Source organism: Pyrus communis, chromosome 5 (assembly GCF_041283825.1).
Source record: "Pyrus communis isolate YQ-2024b chromosome 5, ASM4128382v1, whole genome shotgun sequence".
Classification (NCBI taxonomy): domain Eukaryota; kingdom Viridiplantae; phylum Streptophyta; class Magnoliopsida; order Rosales; family Rosaceae; genus Pyrus; species Pyrus communis.
Window position 1 is genome coordinate 34,641,728 of NC_142569.1, and position 17,411 is coordinate 34,659,138.

General features: G+C 34.5%; 1 protein-coding gene across 4 annotated transcripts; it reads left to right on the top strand.

Moving 5' to 3' along the window:
* The first annotated feature begins 382 nt into the window (after positions 1-382).
* On the top strand, positions 383-11,967 carry LOC137726614 (ACT domain-containing protein ACR3). Of its 4 annotated transcripts, XM_088695087.1 has the most exons (11): positions 383-676; positions 904-971; positions 2,214-2,283; positions 2,829-2,948; positions 7,895-8,003; positions 8,178-8,223; positions 8,460-8,574; positions 9,351-9,418; positions 9,655-10,275; positions 10,837-10,941; positions 11,465-11,967. In XM_088695087.1, exons 5-11 carry the CDS (start codon positions 7,933-7,935, stop codon positions 11,786-11,788), a joined length of 1,350 nt encoding a protein of 449 aa, XP_088551213.1. In that variant the 5' UTR covers positions 383-676; positions 904-971; positions 2,214-2,283; positions 2,829-2,948; positions 7,895-7,932; the 3' UTR covers positions 11,789-11,967. The 4 variants fall into 4 exon arrangements, with proteins under 4 accessions (XP_088551213.1, XP_068321652.2, XP_088551214.1 ...); XM_068465551.2 differs by lacking the exon at positions 2,214-2,283 and having other exon boundaries at positions 469-676; XM_088695088.1 differs by lacking the exon at positions 2,214-2,283 and having other exon boundaries at positions 538-676; positions 904-960.
* The last annotated feature ends 5,444 nt before the right edge of the window (positions 11,968-17,411 follow it).

Genomic DNA, 17,411 nt, shown 5'->3' on the forward strand with positions numbered 1-17,411 from the left:
TATTGCCCATCCTTTAAAATGTCACTACTAAAATCATTTTAGGCACATTATGAATCTACCTAAAACAGTCCGTACCGCTTAATTGTACGAGCATTAGATACTTATATCGAAATCTAACTGTTAAATTTTTAGCACGGAATATATAAATCACTTTCGATGAGCTTCGCACACTCCCAAAACCACTTGCAAAGGGTTACAAAAATTGGTAGGAGAAGTAGAGCAAGAGCTGTTTGGTGCCGCATCATTTTATGGACGAAATTGAAATGATTGATTCGTTCATATTTTAAGGATTTAAAAGGATTTCCCCCACTATTCGCCACGCCATGCCCAAATGTTCCTTTCTTTTTTATTATTTTTGAAGAGAGAGAGAGAGAGAGAGAGAGAGAGAGAGAGAGAGTGCGAGGGAGGGAGGGAGAGAGAGAGAGTGGTAATCCAACGTAGAAAAGCATAGAGACACCACCATAACATACAGACACTGCAACTTTACAACAAAAGACTGCATCCAAACAAACACTTCTCAATTTCTCTCTCATATATTCTACTCTCAACTCCTAATAATCTCTCTCTCTCTCTCTCTCTCTCTCTCTCTCTCAACTTTCATCATGTTTTTCTGATAAGCCTTTTGATTACTCCCTGCCTCCAATTCTGGAATTTGATGAAACTTCTCAAATCAAAGGTAATTCTAACGGCGCTTCAACTTCTTCAGATACCCTTTTTTCTTCTTCTTGAATTGAATTCTTGAGAAGTCAAGGACAAATCTAAATTCTAATGCATGAGTGCTCCGTTTCTGTTTTTTTCCTTTCTTTAGTTTTCGAATATTATCCAATTAAAGGAGTTTAATAGAAAATAGAGATGTTGAATCAAAATTTACGTAGATTTGTGTTGTTTAATTTCAATTTGCAGGTTTTGGCTCAAAATCTGGAGGCTGTTTCTGCTGAAGTTGGAAGGGCGAATACAAATGTACATTTCCGGTACGATTTTTTATTTTAAAATAAAAGGATTTGCTGTTTTAAGTTTAGAGTTTGGATTGATAAGTTATGGTGCAGAGAACTTACACTCTTACAGCCTCACAGCTTGTTGAAAGGAATAAGAACCAGTGTAGTTTGTCAAAACTATTTTTTTTTTCTTTTTTACTCAGTACCATTCTCTCTCCTTATTCTAATTTATTTCTTTCAAAAATAATTTATTGGTTTTTCAATTAAAAGTTTGGAATGGACGGTCTTGATGCATTGACATGTGTTCATGGGGGGTGTTGTTACTCTTGGACGGTGGGGATTCGGATGATGGTGGATAAAGTTTAGAATCAAGTCTTTATGTCACCTCAAAACGTTTTGGGCAGTACCACTTGTTTGAGGGCTTTTATATCTTTTTTCACTTTAGAAACGAAACATTCATTTTCGGTTTATTTATATTTTTCTGCAATTGTAAATGAGAGAGATCTTAAATTCAACTATCAGGAATGCATGAGAATTTGATATCCCATTATTATGGTGAGGCCATCGCGTGATGATTTGCCATGGTTGATCTAGTTTTCAAAATGAGTCACAAGTTTTAATTTTGTCTCATTGCATCATGAGATTTAAAAGTTGTAACAGTTTACACTTGTCGTTTCTTTGACGTCTAATTCTCCATCAAAATGTTAATTTTTTTTCTTTCTATGTAGTGCAAATATAGCTTAGACGAAAGCCCAAGTATGGGTATCTCGCTCACTATGTCATCAATTTAACGAAGAATCAATCATTCAATTAGATTGGTGATAAATTTCAATATGTTATGGTTCAACATGAGAGATAATTTTGAAGACCTATTTTAAAAATTACTCAAAACCTGAAATGTGAAATGGGTAATTTGACAGAGAAATGGTTTTCTCACACTTGTTTTCTTCTTATGCGTACACCTTGTTTATATATGTCTCTTTAACCATACGATGTAATATTAATATACAAATGTTGCACCTCGATACATAATTCTTATTAAATATGAGATGAAGTTCACACACTACGTGTATAAATATGAAAGATTTATTTTGTTGTTGGAAAGCATTAAAGAGAGAAGTTGGAGAGAAATGTTAAAGAGGGAGGGAGTGAGGGACCGAAAACATGGGGGTGGGGAGGGTGATTTTTATTTTTACTAGCAAAGGTCACGTACTCTTGTGTGTTGAGAAATATTTGTATTTTAACATGTTTATGAGCGGAGTTATTTGTTTTTAACAGGTTGGCAGGCATCCCAAAAAACTAGGGGTTGGCTCTTAGGAAAGAGAGAGAAAGAGAATGAGCTGAGAGGGTATGGATAAACTGATATAGCGGTGAAGTTTAGAAAAAAAAACAGTAAAAACCTGTTTATACAAAATTACTTTAAGGCCCACATTATTTTCTTTTCTAATATCTTCTTCCAGTTTTGTATTAAAAGGGTTTAGTAGCAATTTTATTAGTTTTTGGTTGACAAACAGTGTTTTCTTAATATGTAGTTTAGATTTTTTGAATTAGAGACATGTTTTGATAACATGTGGATGAGAAAAGAAAAAAAAAACAGAGTATTTTTTGTGCAAAATTACTTAATACCCATGATATTTATTTTACGATATTTTCTTTCAATTATGCATGAAAGGGTATAATAGTATTTTCATTAGTTTTTATTTATTTATTAATAAAGAGTATTAATAAGTAGTAAAGATTACTTCACGCGATGGTATGACAATCTCATGAAATAATATCTCATAATTCAGATTTATTTGAACATTATTAATGCAATACATTTCTTGCTTTGTTATGTGTTGCAAGCGGTAGTTCTGAGGCTGCAGAACTGATCCATTGTCATTTTGTTTGCAGAATTTGGAACCACCATGTGAGGCAGTGAGAGTACTTATCAACCATTTCAGAACACCTGCACTCCTTGGGCTGATTTTATTGTTATCTACCAACATCCCTTAGATCTCTTTTTCACCTAAGGTACTCTCCTTAATATATTCAATGCTATTTAGTAAGTTACCTTTTTTTTTTTGGGTAAATAATTTTGTTGCTTTCCCGTCCACCCAGTAAATTAAAAATGAAATGAAATTTGCAAGCTTTGATTGCAACCAGGGCCAAACTCTTCAACCTTTTCGTCTTGAGTTCAACCCCTCTAATCTTCATTTCTCAAGTATGAATTAGTATAGAATATCAGTTGTACTAAAAAAATAAAAATCAAACAAATGACGATTGGTCGAAATGGGCCAACAAAAGTAAAACAACCGAAAACCCCAATCTTGACAAAAAGAAACTCCTTCGTGACTTATTAGGTCAGGTCAGATACACAATACAATGTAACATAATATGAGGTCACTTAGTACTACGATATGGTGATCTTCATTTTCACTTATAAGTGAGAGATCTTAAGTTTGATTCTCGCCAAAAGATAATTTGAACCACATTATTGCTAGCCTATTATGAGACTAAGCTCACCTCCCCTAGTGTAGATAATTTCGTTTGTTCCAACAAAAAAAAAATATTATAATTTCAGTAAAATTGTAAAACCCCATAACAGTACTCCAGATACACTAAAATTTACTCTTAATACAAGGTGTTGTTGCCACTTCTACGGTATCTAACATTGAGTTTGAATCTCTCATTCCATAAAAGAAGAGAAAGAATAGAAAATATATAAGTAATTAGAAGTGATTCACGTAAGAAAAATAGTAACACTCATCATTAATTACGAATTAATCTTCTCATTAATTTTTGCAACTAATACTATTTAAAGTGGTATTTCTCTTCATTTGTACTATAGGAGTCTCATGTTCGATGCAAATAGATGACGATAATCTATTTTATTTGTGTTGAGTATAATACTTAGTAAGTAACCTGCACATTATGTGATCTAACCCAATTCTCCTTCTCTTAAATGTAGAATATCATTGTATATAAAAAAAGACGATATCACTAATTTTTTTCTAATGAGAAACAAAGAAAGCTAGGCTTGTTTCACTAATCTCCCAAGAGAAACTCTTATACAACAAAGCAAACTTTATTGATAGAATAAAGATACATTAATCAAAGCTCTTATGAAAGGGGCATCATTCCATGAGTTCAAATTTTCATAACCAAAACTCCTTATAGACTATATGTGGCTTATTTAGTTGAGTGACATGTGTCATTTTGATTTAATTTTTTTTATTAAGGAAATAAGTTGAAGAGTTAATACTGGTAAGTAAGATTTAAATAAATGATCAAGTGTTAACAAATATGATAAGTCACAAATAAGTCACATATGGTTTTGAGTGTAAAAGATTTGAACTCTCATTCCAAGGATAGCACTTGTCCACCAAATATGGCCTTCCTTTAATTAGCCGGCATGCACCGTTCGGTATTATGAGCCACTCATATTTCTTGACACAATTAGGTTTGTCTCTTAGTTGTAAGTAAATGTCAAACCATTGATGTCACATCCCGGCCCGAACGAGATCACTTTCCGGGCCCGACTCCACCGTAACACGATATTGTCCGCTTTGGGCCCCCAGCACACCCTCACGGTTTTGTTTCTGGGAACTCACACGAGAACTTCCTAGTGGGTCACCCATCATAGGAGTGCTCTCGCGCGCTACTCGCTTAACTTCAGAGTTCCAACAGAACCCGAAGCCAGTGAGCTCCTAAAAGGCCTCGTGCTAGGTAAAGATGAGAATATACATATAAGGATCACTCCTCTGGGCGATGTAGGATCTTACAATCCACCCCCCTCAAGGGCTCAACGTCCTCGTCGGCACACATGCCACCAGGCTTAGGCTCTGATACCAAATTATCACATCCCGGTTCGGGCGGGACCACTTCCCGGGCCTGACTCCACCGTAGCACGATATTGTCCGCTTTGGACCCCCAGCACACCCTCACAGTTTTGTTTATATGAACTTACACGAGAACTTCCCAGTGGGTCACCCATCATGGGAGTGCTCTCGTGCGCTACTCGCTTAACTTCGGAGTTCCAACGGAACTCGAAGCTAGTGAGCTCCCAAAAGGTCTTGTGCTAGGTAGGGATGAGAATATACATATAAGGATCACTCCCCTGGGCGAAGTGGGATCTTACAATTGAGATCCGTCTTCCCAATCAAATTTGCAATAATATTGCGTGCAAGAAGAAGATGGTCTAAACTCAGAACATAGCAGGTTAAAGAGGAAGTCTTTAACTATTAAGACAATCCACCACTTGTCACATGTCCAATCACTCAAACTTTAAATAAATTATGGGTTGTTTTATTGACACCTCACATTTTGTTGAATACATCCTACTTAAAATGACATATATGCCTTAATATGAATTGACTATTTAGGTAGGTTTTTAAATAAACTTTTATAATCTGAATATTAATGAAAAAAGTTCATTTTTATGAATGAAATATCAAATTGAAAGTCTAAAAACTTTACATGACGTATGACTTCATATATTTTTTTTCATTTTGCATTCAATTTGAATGTTGTCTTACTGTTTCTAAAATCCTATATCCCGATATTTTCAGTAGATACCTATTGAAAAGGGTGCATAGTTTTGTTATTGACGTGCTGAATCACCAGTTCGGTAGATGCTTGTCGAAAATATAAACTTTGGCATCTCCAATAAAAATTTACATTGCTTTGGTTAAAGCTACTAAACTTTTAAAAGAGTACACTATCATTTGACCTCCTAAACTATATTTTCAATAGATATCTATTGAAAAGGATGCATAGTTTTGTTATTGACGTGCTGAATCACCAATTCGGTAGATGCTTGCCGAAAATATAAACAACTTTGGCATCTCTAATAAAAATCTACGTTGCTTCGGTCAAAGCTACTAAATTTTTAAAAGAGTACACTGTCGTTTGACAAACTATTATCCCAGTTGAAACTGACCCCCTGAATTATGTTTTTGGTAAATTAACTCCTTTAACTTTTTGAAATTAACCAATTAACCCCTCACTGTTAGATTCGATAAAATTTCATCTACTTTGTCGTAAAATATAGAGTAAAGGTGTGTTAATATTTGATGGTAAGGGGTTAATTGGCCAATTTCAAATAATTCAGGGGATTAATTTGACAAAAATATAGTTCAGGGAGTCGATTTCAACTAGGATTAGAGTTCAAGAGGTCAAACGAAAGTTTACTTATTTTTTTAAATCATTTGAGCCAATCCCCACTATACATGGGGATAATGTGGGGTATGAGGGTAGCTTAGGTAAGTAAAATTAGTGTTTTTTTTTTTTTTTAATTTTTTAATTTTTATAATAATAGATGTGTTTTTAACAATTAAAAACAAAGGAACTTTAATGAAAAACCATATTTTTACAATAAAAAGTCAATCTTGGTACTATTCACTTTACCCTTTATTTTGCCCTTATCGTTAAAACTCAAAGTTTTCAAACATTTTTCATTAGTTTTCCTTAAAAACAATTGTTAGTGTCACCAAAATTCAGCTTATTTGCGAAAATTGTCACTGTCTCTTTTTTCAAACTTCAACTTATTTGATACTGTCACCAAACTTCAACTTATTTACGAAAATACTACCGCTTTTTTTGTTGTCTCTATAATAAAAATTCACTAAGTGTTTTTCATTAAATTTTTGTTATTTTAAGCTATTTTCATTAAAACCTCCGATAAATCATGGTTGTTAACACTCCAATTCCAAAATTTTCCTTTTGCACTCATTTGAGTGTTTATTCTCTAATATTTTTACATGTATTAACTGGATGATGACTTTGTATTAGAGTGTTAATTAACTCCTTAAATTTATGTTAGGTTCAAAATATGATCAAACCTAAATTGGAATACGATTGTGAAAAGAAAAAAAAAAGAAAAATAATAAGGCTCATAACCAAAGATTTCATTTATCTTGTTTTGTAAGAAACAAAGAGACATGATATTTGAAGCTAGGTTTACTTCACTAATCTCCCAACAGAGAAACTCTCATTCAACAAAGCAAGCAATTATTAATAGAATAATACATTAATCAAAATAATTATGAATTCCAGGGATAGCACCTGTCCACCAAATCAGGCCTTCCTTCAATTTGCCTGCATGCACCATTTGGTATGATGAGCCAATTACAATTCTTCACGCAGTTAGGCTTGTCTCTAAGTTGTATGTATATGTCAAACCAGTAAGAACCGCCTTCCCAGTCAAATTTGCAATAATATTGCGTTGAATTCCAAAAGTTTGGTCGAAAATGGAACTCGAAGGACCCATTAGGGGGTATCACATGAACACCAACATCATCATCCGCGGACTTACAGTGAACAGTAAGGTCGCGACCATTACGCAAATAGTTAATGATTGTGACATGAGTTTTGGGATTGATGATATCGGCGTAACATGTACTTGTTAGCATCAGAAGAAATGTTAACACCACTGAACTTTTAATATGCACAGTCATGCTTGTTTGCCTGTAGTCTTAGTGGATGAAATTTATGAAGGGGCAATGTTCGTTTTCATACAAAATTTCGATTCATGTATGTCTAATTTGTTAACATGCACAGCTTCCTGAAAATACAAATTTTTATACAAAAAAGGAGAGAAATCTAGGCCGTTATGGTATAGCAGTAAAGCCTTCCTTAAATGGCAAGGTCAAAATCAACAGATGAACTGTTTCCTTCTCTAGAAAAATTCGGTTCATTGTATGCTTTGACGTAGGTCAAGATAGTTGTATCATAACCCCATATCGTGTTGTGCTAAGCTCATCTCTTTTATTAACCTTTGTCACTCCGTGTATATTTAAAAAAATTTATGTCTTTATTAAGATGTAATTTTTGCTGTGCCGGGGGACAATAACCCTTTTCGTTTTTTGGTGCAAGCATTAGTGTCAGCGTTGAGTTCAATAGAATGTACAAATATAAAATTGTTTATTAACCAAGTTATAATTCGTTAACAAGGTAGTCTGAGCTGTTCTATGTCACAGGAAAGAATTTGAGGTTGATTGAAGAAGTGGTGACTTAAATGGCTAGAGTTTGTTCGCCATACTTTGATCCTGAATATGAGAACCTGAGCACAAGAATCAATCCCCCAAGGTATTCTCTCTGTGTGCGTATGAACTATTTAATCAAAATTTTATTCAGGTTTCACCGTTTCATTCAGCGAGATTGTTATTTTTTAGAATGTGTGTGAATATTTTCGAATAATAATAACAGTTCCATATATATTGTCTTCTAATTATTTTATGTCGCTGTACGATTTGTTTGCAGGGTCTCCGTAGACAACTCTAGCTGCAGTGACAGTACTCTAGTCAAGGTGATTTTTCCTTTTAATCTTAGAATTACGCTTTCTGCTGACACCAGATTCTCGCAGTCATGTATGAAATTCATAGGTTAATTTAACTCTGAATGGAATACGTGTCTTCCAAACTCCGGGAAAACCAACCAAAGACGGGATTTAATTTGCTTCCTTTTTAAATTACACTCAGTAAACATATATTAATCCAGCCATCATGTTGAAATTGGTGTGGGGGGTATGAAATGCATGTGTAGGTTGATAGTGTCAACAAACCAGGAATTCTGCTTGAAGTCGTGCAAATCTTGACAGACCTTGACCTCATAATCACCAAGGCCTATATCTCCTCAGATGGTGGATGGTTCATGGATGGTATGCATATTTTCTGATTGATTTTTCTGTGATACTTAGTCGTCTTGGCTCCAAATCCTCTTTTGAACTGGTAAATATTTTACTTATTTGTTGGTCCTCTACGGAAAAAAAATTGCCTTGTTGAATCGACAGTTCTTGATTTAAACTCTTTTAACAAGTAAGAGGTCGACCTTTGAATCAACAGTTCTTGATTTAAACTCGTTAACGCATAAACATTTGATTTGTTAACCTGAAGTGTTCATATAATTAAAACACGCTAGAGTATTAACCTGAATCGCTGAGTTCCAAAGACATCTTGTTCTTGTTGTTTGTTGTTGAATCCCTCCACACGTGCTAACAAGAGTTCGTCTATTCGTTTCTACACATTAGGTTACAATACCGAGTAGGGAATATTAGGTGATTATTAGGTGTAACGTAGCACCAATAAGGACCCTTATTTGTATAGAATACATAACCCTGATCACGTATGCGCATCATAAGCCCATTAGGAATCCTTATGCATCTATACTTTATTAATTAAATCCATAATATAATAGGAAACCCCTTTTGCCCATATTACTCAAATTCACTAAAACTTAATGGGCACAAGATATGCTAAGTTGATATTTCAAACCCCAACTGGATTTCCAAGCAATTCACAAGTGACTTGGAGACCATAGGTCCATAAGTAGGATAACTATTCCAACACGATTATCCACCGGGAGTCCGCAACAACTCATTATGTGCACGCGCGTGTATACTAATGAATTTGACATTTTGTGTTCCTTAATAAACAGTATTTCACGTCACGGATCAGCAAGGAAAAAAAGTTACAGACAGCAAAACCATTGACTACATAGAGAAGGTAAGCTCCTTGGTGCTTTTTTAATGCCACATGCTTTCTTGTGTTTATGCGATCATCATCTGCATCAAGATTCTCTGCATTCCAAATTTTGCTTTACTAGAAAATGCAGGCTCGTGAATTGTCCGAATAGCACCTTGCATAAGGGGTTTCCGCTTTTTTCTTTTGGTTTTTATAAAGCATTTCTTTCACGTAATGATATTAAGAGCGATGTTGTCTATGATTTGTGGCATGCATAGGCTTTGGGACCAAAGGGCCATATCACAGACGTGCTGAATGCTTGGCCAGGAAAACGGGTTGGAGTGCACTCTGTCGGGGATCATACAGCCATTGAGCTTATTGGCAAGGACCGACCAGGTCTCTTATCTGAGATCTCTGCTGTCCTTGCCAACCTTCACTTTAATGTAATTGCTGCTGAAGTATGGACACACAATAGACGAATAGCTTGCGTTGTGTATGTCAATGATAATACTGCATGCCAACCTGTGGAGGATAAAACCAGATTATCTACTATGGAGGAGCAGCTCAAGAACATCCTACGCGGGTGTGAGGATGATGAGAAAGTTGGTCACACTAGCTTCTCTATGGGATTCACTCATGTTGATAGGCGGCTCCACCAGATGTTGTTTGCTGATAGGGATTATGAGGGTGGTGGACTGGCAAATGAAGTTGATCACTTTCCTCCCTGCTTCCAACCAAAGATCACCATTGAGCGTTGTGAAGAAAAGGGGTACTCGGTGGTTAGTGTGCGGTGCAAAGACCGTGCAAAGCTCATGTTTGACATCGTATGCACACTCACAGATATGCAGTACGTTGTTTTCCATGCCACCATTTCATCTGATGGCCCATACGCATCACAGGTACATTCAATCTCATGCTCATCTGTTTACCGATTTTCAAGTTCTTGAAACTAAGTTTCTACAACAGATCAATTTTAGGTGGTTGCTTTTCTGTTTTCCTGAAATTCATTCTATGGCGTATGAAAAGAAAATATTCTTTTATACATTATGAGAATCAAGGCAAAATGGGTAAAGGAAGACCTAGGAAGATTTGGAAGGAGACCGTAAAAAAAAGACATGGAATACTTATGTCTAACGAAAGACTTAGCGCAAAACCGAGTGCAGTGGCATTCTAGAATTCATGTAGCCGGCCTTACTTAGTGAGATAAGACGACGTTATTTTTATTGTTGTATACATTCCAAGGGCTTCAAAATTCCATAATCATTAATTTCTTGACTGAGTTCTTATGCTAAGTCTCTAATTTTTTTTTTTTTTTTTTTTTTTTGCGGTTTGAAGAGTACTGATTTTGTCTTCCAAGAGCTAATAAACGGAATGCATCATCTTGTTGACTTCACCATATATTGAAACTGCTTGAGAATAATGATTAAAGTACCTTAACTGATGCATATAGTTAACTGCAGGAGTATTTTATTCGTCACATGGATGGTTGCACCCTCGATACTGAAGGAGAGAAGGAAAGGGTCATCAAATGTATTGACGCTGCAATTCGGAGAAGAGTAAGCGAGGTTAGTGAAAAGTCTATCCAGAATTTAACACTCGTTTAATGCTTTTGCTTCGAGTTAATGCACATTTGAACTTAAGAACATATTTTTTTTAGCTAATCCTGGACTTGCAGCTACACAGCATAAAAGGTAGATATGCATTTAACTTGTATATGTATTCCTGCAATATTATACAGGAGATCAAGCACATAAATTCCTCTGAACTAAATTGTTTCCTCCAATTAAACACGCAATATCCGAAGGAAATTTCTTTTTATTTGAATGAATCCCTGATGGAATTCTCAAAGAAAAAGGATAGTGCATGGAAAAGCTGTTACATAATTTATAAATTCATCCATTAAACCGGGCAAGTGATTGCAACAGAAGAGATCATTTTCTGATTTAAAATTGAAAGCATTAACATATCTTCATAATCCACTGCATCCAATTCATATGAACCAGTATTTGTAAACTTTACTTTATGTTGGAAACAACGAGGACGTGAGTTCTTGATCCGTTTAGACGATTAAATTGCCATGAAATTCAGGGTCTAAGGCTAGAGCTGTGTGCAAAGGATAGAGTAGGCTTGCTATCTGAAGTAACAAGAATTCTGAGGGAGAATGGATTGTTAGTTACAAGGGCCGGCGTCACAACAATTGGGGAGCAAGCAATGAATATCTTTTATGTTAGAGATTCTTCAGAGAATCCCGTGGACATAAAAACAATAGAAGCACTTCGTAAAGAAATCGGGCATACAATGATGTTCAATGTGAAGAAAGTCCCAACAAATTCTGCTGAGGCACCTGAGACTAAGGGATGGGCTAAGACAAGCTTCTTCTTTGGGAACTTGTTAGAGAGATTCTTGGCTTGACAAGAGGTCCATATGACTATGAGGTACATTGAAAATGTACAGAAGAATAAGTCTGTTCAGGAAGTTATCTGGACAGAGTTTCTGCTTTTGTACACACTATATAATATGTATGCTTGTAACTTTGTAATTTATGAACTTTGCGCAACACTTTCTATTTACTTCGTTTTGACATTTGATCCTTTTCTTGATCAGTCTTATGATTATACTTCCATATGCCGCTTTGATATGTCAATCCAACTCTTCCATTATAACTCTGCAAATTTGACTCGTTTAGATAAAAGTTTAGACCTAAAATAAGAAAATTTTGTTCATTCTATATCTAATTGATATGTCATTGAATTAGTATTATGTATCATAATGGAATGTAAGACAATGTATGCGTGCATCTTGTTGAAGTGTGAGATAAAAAGACCCTTATTATTGATTTTATCAATTATTTGATGCTTATTAACCCTACTTTTAGTGGGAACTTTTGATAACCATTTCGTTTTTAGTTTCTATTTTCACCACTGTTATAAAATCCCTATTCAACATTGACTAGGCGTTAGGCAGTTGATCACCGCCCCAATTATTCCCTAGGTTTTAGAAAATTAAGAAATGGCACCAAAGCCTGCTTAGGTGTCCGTCTAAACTGCCTAGACCCGCCTAGACCTGCCTAGACCCACCTAGGCACTGGGAATCTCATTTAGACATAAAATTAATAACTTTCATTTTGCATTTAATTTTTTTTTAATAAAATGAAGAGACTTGTTGAATATTTCGATAAACACTCATTATATGCTTGTTTCCTATGTTGTCAATATGTTCTAATACTTTATAGTTTATATGTCATTTTATTTTGCAATTTATGTATTCCAACACAATTATATATTTTTTCAAGTACAAATAGACACTTATTTATATAATATACAATAAAGTTACTTAAATCCGTTTAGTCCGCCTAAGCCCTCACCTAGCCACCTAGGCGCTGGACCCCACCTAGCCTTCTAAGCGGTAGACCCCAGCCCACCCCTGGCTAGCTCTTAGCAATTTTTAGAACCTTTGGTTTTCACTACTTTTCTTCAAAACTCGGTTGGAAGATCATGGAGTTATCTACACAGTTTATACAATTGTACATGTACAAGAAAATCCATCAATCGACATCAAATCAAGGGTTATGAAGAGGATATCTACGATTGATCCGGCTAAAGGCTGGTTTGGTATTGCTGTGCTTTGAAAAAAAGCTGCTTCTGCTGTGCTGTGAGAATAAGCAGCTGTGAAATAAAGCAGCTGTGAAATAAAGCAGCAGAGTGTTTGGTAAACTTTTTTGTAAAAGTGCTTTTGAAAAAAAAAAGCAGTATTAGAGTGTTTGGTAAACTTTTATGTAAAACAAATGTGAAAAAAAGCCAGTTTTTCAAAGTTAGGTTTTGCAGCTTCTTGTTTTTGGCTTTTTTTCATCTAAAACTGTGAAAAAAAGCTGAAGCTGAGTGTTTACCAAATACAAAAACAGCTCCCAGCTTTTTTTGATAACAGCTTTTTTCAGAATCACCTCAGTACCAAACCAGGTCTAAATCCGGCTAGATCGAATCGTATGAGGACCCCAACAGACGTAGGGCACAACCAAACCTTGCGAAAAGCAAGAACGTGTGAATTTTTTTTTTTTAAATTTTTTTTTATAAAAGTTAAGAACTAATAACAAAATAGTTCGTAAACTGTGACTAAAATTGTGGAGACTCGATTTGACCTAAGAATATGATTAATGAGCTTATTCTTAAATACGTTGAAAGTAATCAATCAAGAAAGGAAGATTTTAGAATTTTTACAGAAAAGAAAAATTACAGAGGCATTATTATGAAATTGGTGTCAGCTAGGATTTAAGTGTTAAAATAAAAAACATGCATTCTTAGAGATATAATGCATGTATTCTGCTTTAATGTGTGGTTGATGAGATTTCTAGCTTAATAACGTTTTTGAAAATTTTAGCTAGCTTTTTAGGAGTTATATTGTAAGCCTTAACTTCCTTGTCTTTTCCTATTTCTCACTTTAAGTTGTAAGCCTATACATACATGTATTTGTAATGCAAAAAAAGGTAAGAAGTTGTTTGAATTATCATATTGGAATTTGATCATAAACTCGTTTTTTTAAGTGTCATGCTCTTGTTTAAGAGTTTGTTGCTTTGTTCTTTTAGTTGTCTACATCGTAGACTAGTACTAGAAGCAAATTTGAGATTTCAGGTCTCTCTTTGCAATTAAAGATAGTGGATCTTACCTATCTGTACTATCTATTCATACATATTTTCCACCACGCTGCACCTTGCATCAAATTACATAGAGAAGCCTCTTAGGTAAGAAAGGTTACAGAAATCCCAAAATTGAATAGAACGAGCCTCAATGGTGATTCAATGACACCAAGTGGATTGGTCAAAAGACACATGACCAGTCCCGATTAAAGCATCAGTAACAAAATTGACTCCACCGTAAATGTGACGAAAGGACACCTCGAGAAAGTCGCAAGCAATCCCCTGAATGTGAATAGACGCCAGGGGTTCGGGATAGATGCCAAAGGAAGGTTTTAGTTGCTTGCAACGGAAATTATTCTTTATTTATTTTATTATATGGAATTCAGCCTATGCACTCAACTTTGAGGTTTGCAATGCAATCAGCCATGCACGGCGGAGTAGGATTCTCTTTTTTTTTTTTTTTTTTTTTTCCATCCTCTTCTTATTTGAACGATCACGGTTAAGTCATGTCAATATCTTATATTAATTTTTTATACCAAGAAAAAGACAAAATAAAAGAATGTGAAAAGAAAGAATGAAAAATGATGGAAAAAAAAGTGGAGAGAATCCTAGTTCATGCACGGCTCTAGCTGGCCTCAAGTTGATAGCAGACACCCCCATAAGAAAACACATAAGAAAAGAAAATTAAAATAAACAAAATGTTACCCAAAATACATAAAGTGGTGCACGATTGACTAAATAATTCTTCGCTGCTCATTGAATTTTATTATTTCACGCATTAAAACCGAAAGATGGTGACTTATTTATTCCTGTCAAAGAGTACAAAAATACTAATCTAATTCTCACACGCAAACCAAATTATAAATGTAACATTAAAAAGACCAAATCATGCATAATGAGATAAATCAAAGAAAGGACAACCCCTACGCAACTAGTTATTATAAGGGTATATACTATAGAACTCTACTCAATAATTGTCACAAAAATTTGATAAAAGGTGAAAGTACATAATAAATGCATGGTATTTTATTTTTGAGAATATTAGAGTAATAGTTTTTGAATTTTAATCCAATTGAAGCTTTGATTTTGAACTAAACATTCGTAATTATTGGTCCTTAAATTTATCAAAAATACGGAATATTAGTCATTTTCATTAACTACGTTAAATTTTCCTTCCAAACCAGTTGCAGACTACAGTGGAGCAACATGAGCTTGATTCCAAAGATTTTCAGATTTTCAAAAACCCCCTTCAAGATTTTCACTTCGTTAACTTCACTATCTCTCCAAAAACTCACCACTCCTTCAAGTACCAATGACCGCGGGTATTTAGTCAGGGATCAAAGTTCCAATTGATTTAAAATTCAGAGATCATTTCTCTAGTTTCTCTTTATTTTTTATTTTATACGTACTTGCTTAAGTATGTTTGTTGCTTCTATTTGATTTATTCAATTCGACTGTCAAAAATAAAAGAGTGTGCATGCATGAAGAGGAAAAAAATGCATGTGATTATCTATTTTTAAAATAATAAAATATATATATATATATATATATATATATATAATTTTCATGGACTCAATCATGCAAACTTTTTCATGTGTAAAGAAGATGATAATAGAATGTATCAAGACGAGAAGGTGTGCAGGATTCATGAACAAGATAGTAAATAAAATGTCTTCCCCCTATAAGGCTATATGGAAGAAGACACAAACACAAAGATATGATATAAAATGTCGATGAAAACTAGACAAGGGCAAAAGAACATACCAAAAGATACGCACGCAATATGCACCCACCAAAAATAATGACCAAAATTTTGATTTCTGACATGCACTAGAAGCACCACTCAAGCATTTCTGAAAGCTGAAGTGAAAGGAGATAAGAATGCTTTCAGTTTTTTGTCCAGGAAAAGGAATTATCTGTGATTTAATTTGTTAAAGTGTGAGACCTAATGATCAAGCATTGATCGACGTCGTTTTGTCGCGTCTACACCAATCTCGCATCGGACTTTGGTAGGATTTGATTTGTCTATCAAATACAACAATTCCACGTCCAACCGTCCAGTCAAGGAGGAATAAAAGTAACCATTCAAACAATTATTATTTTAAAGAATACTTAATTTTTCCATCTCCAGCTACAAGGGTTAAATTTTTCCTTCCCGGCTCGAGCTGCCTACATGCCTTGGTTGTAGGTGGCTTAAGTTAAAAGAACTTCCTTTCTACACGGTGAGTTCTTAGTTAAAACTAACATCTCTATTGCTTGAGATTTGTCAATAACTAGAAGGATAATACATCCCTCGTTTTCAAGAAGGAACGAAGTCCTTATTTCTTGCTAACCTTATATTATTTGACCATTAAGGGATGAAGGTCTCTCTTATCTGCCACAATATTAACGTCAGTAGTCACCAATTTCTAATGGTTGCGCTCTTAACTGAAAAATAGACACTATGGCTCATATTATTTTTTGTATTTTGAGAGAAGCGAAGTCAATGTATATCACGTGCTTTGCTTCCCTATTTTTGACGTTATATGCTATATAGTCTTATCTAAAGCAAAAACAAATGAACTGGACTTGGTTGCTGCAAATTCATCAGCAGCTGTTACTTGCATCCAATTCCGATTAAACACGTATTCAAATTTTGATTTTTTTAATAAAAACTCGAATTCTTCAGCAGTGAAGTTAAATCCAAAACAAAATAAACTAGCTAGCTAGTAATACGATCTGACCTCCCAAGTTAGAAGTTGCTTTTGGTTTCTGCCAACTGCAAAATGACCAGAAGTTTGCCTATTTATCCCATCAATTTGCAGTCTGCTAGTGATTTTTCTCCTGTTGCCGATTTTCTCTATCAACTATATCAATCGTCATTTTCCGCTACTGCATTGCTTACCGTTATCTAATATTCCATGCAAAAAAGTCACATTTTTGTCATTAAGTGTGTTTCGTTATTTGTAAGTTAATATTTCATTTCTTGAAATTGGACATTTTAACAAAAAGTAGGTGAAATATTGTTAAACATGATTTTAGGTGGACGATTGCCCATTAATAATAATTTAGTAGGAATTTTATCAATATAAAAAGTTCAAAGAAAAAATGGGAATTGAAATACAAATTTAAAGAAAAAAATTGGCAAAATGCTCAAAGAATGTAAATAATTAAAGATCAATTGAAAAAGGTGGAGATTTCGTCTTAGTGACAATCTATAAGGCAGCAGCATAATGCATGGGATAATGCTAGGGGGGCTAAGACTAAATTTTGTAAATTAAATGACAAATTTAGTCTCCTTAGTATTACTCTTAAATTATTACTTAAGTATTGATTAATGTACTTTTTTTTTATCGGTGACACATAATTTAGTTTGCAAATTTAGTTGACTTAGCATCTTTTGAGAGAGTCTCTGACAACTCATGT

Excerpts from the sequence above, each read along its gene's own strand:
- LOC137726614 (XM_088695087.1), top strand. The coding sequence starts at position 7,933 with ATGGCTAGAGTTTGTTCGCCATACTTTGATCCTGAATATGAGAACCTG. Across the intron at positions 9,419-9,654 it reads CCATTGACTACATAGAGAAG|GCTTTGGGACCAAAGGGCCA; the intron begins GTAAGCTCCTTG and ends TGGCATGCATAG. Across the intron at positions 10,276-10,836 it reads ATGGCCCATACGCATCACAG|GAGTATTTTATTCGTCACAT; the intron begins GTACATTCAATC and ends AGTTAACTGCAG.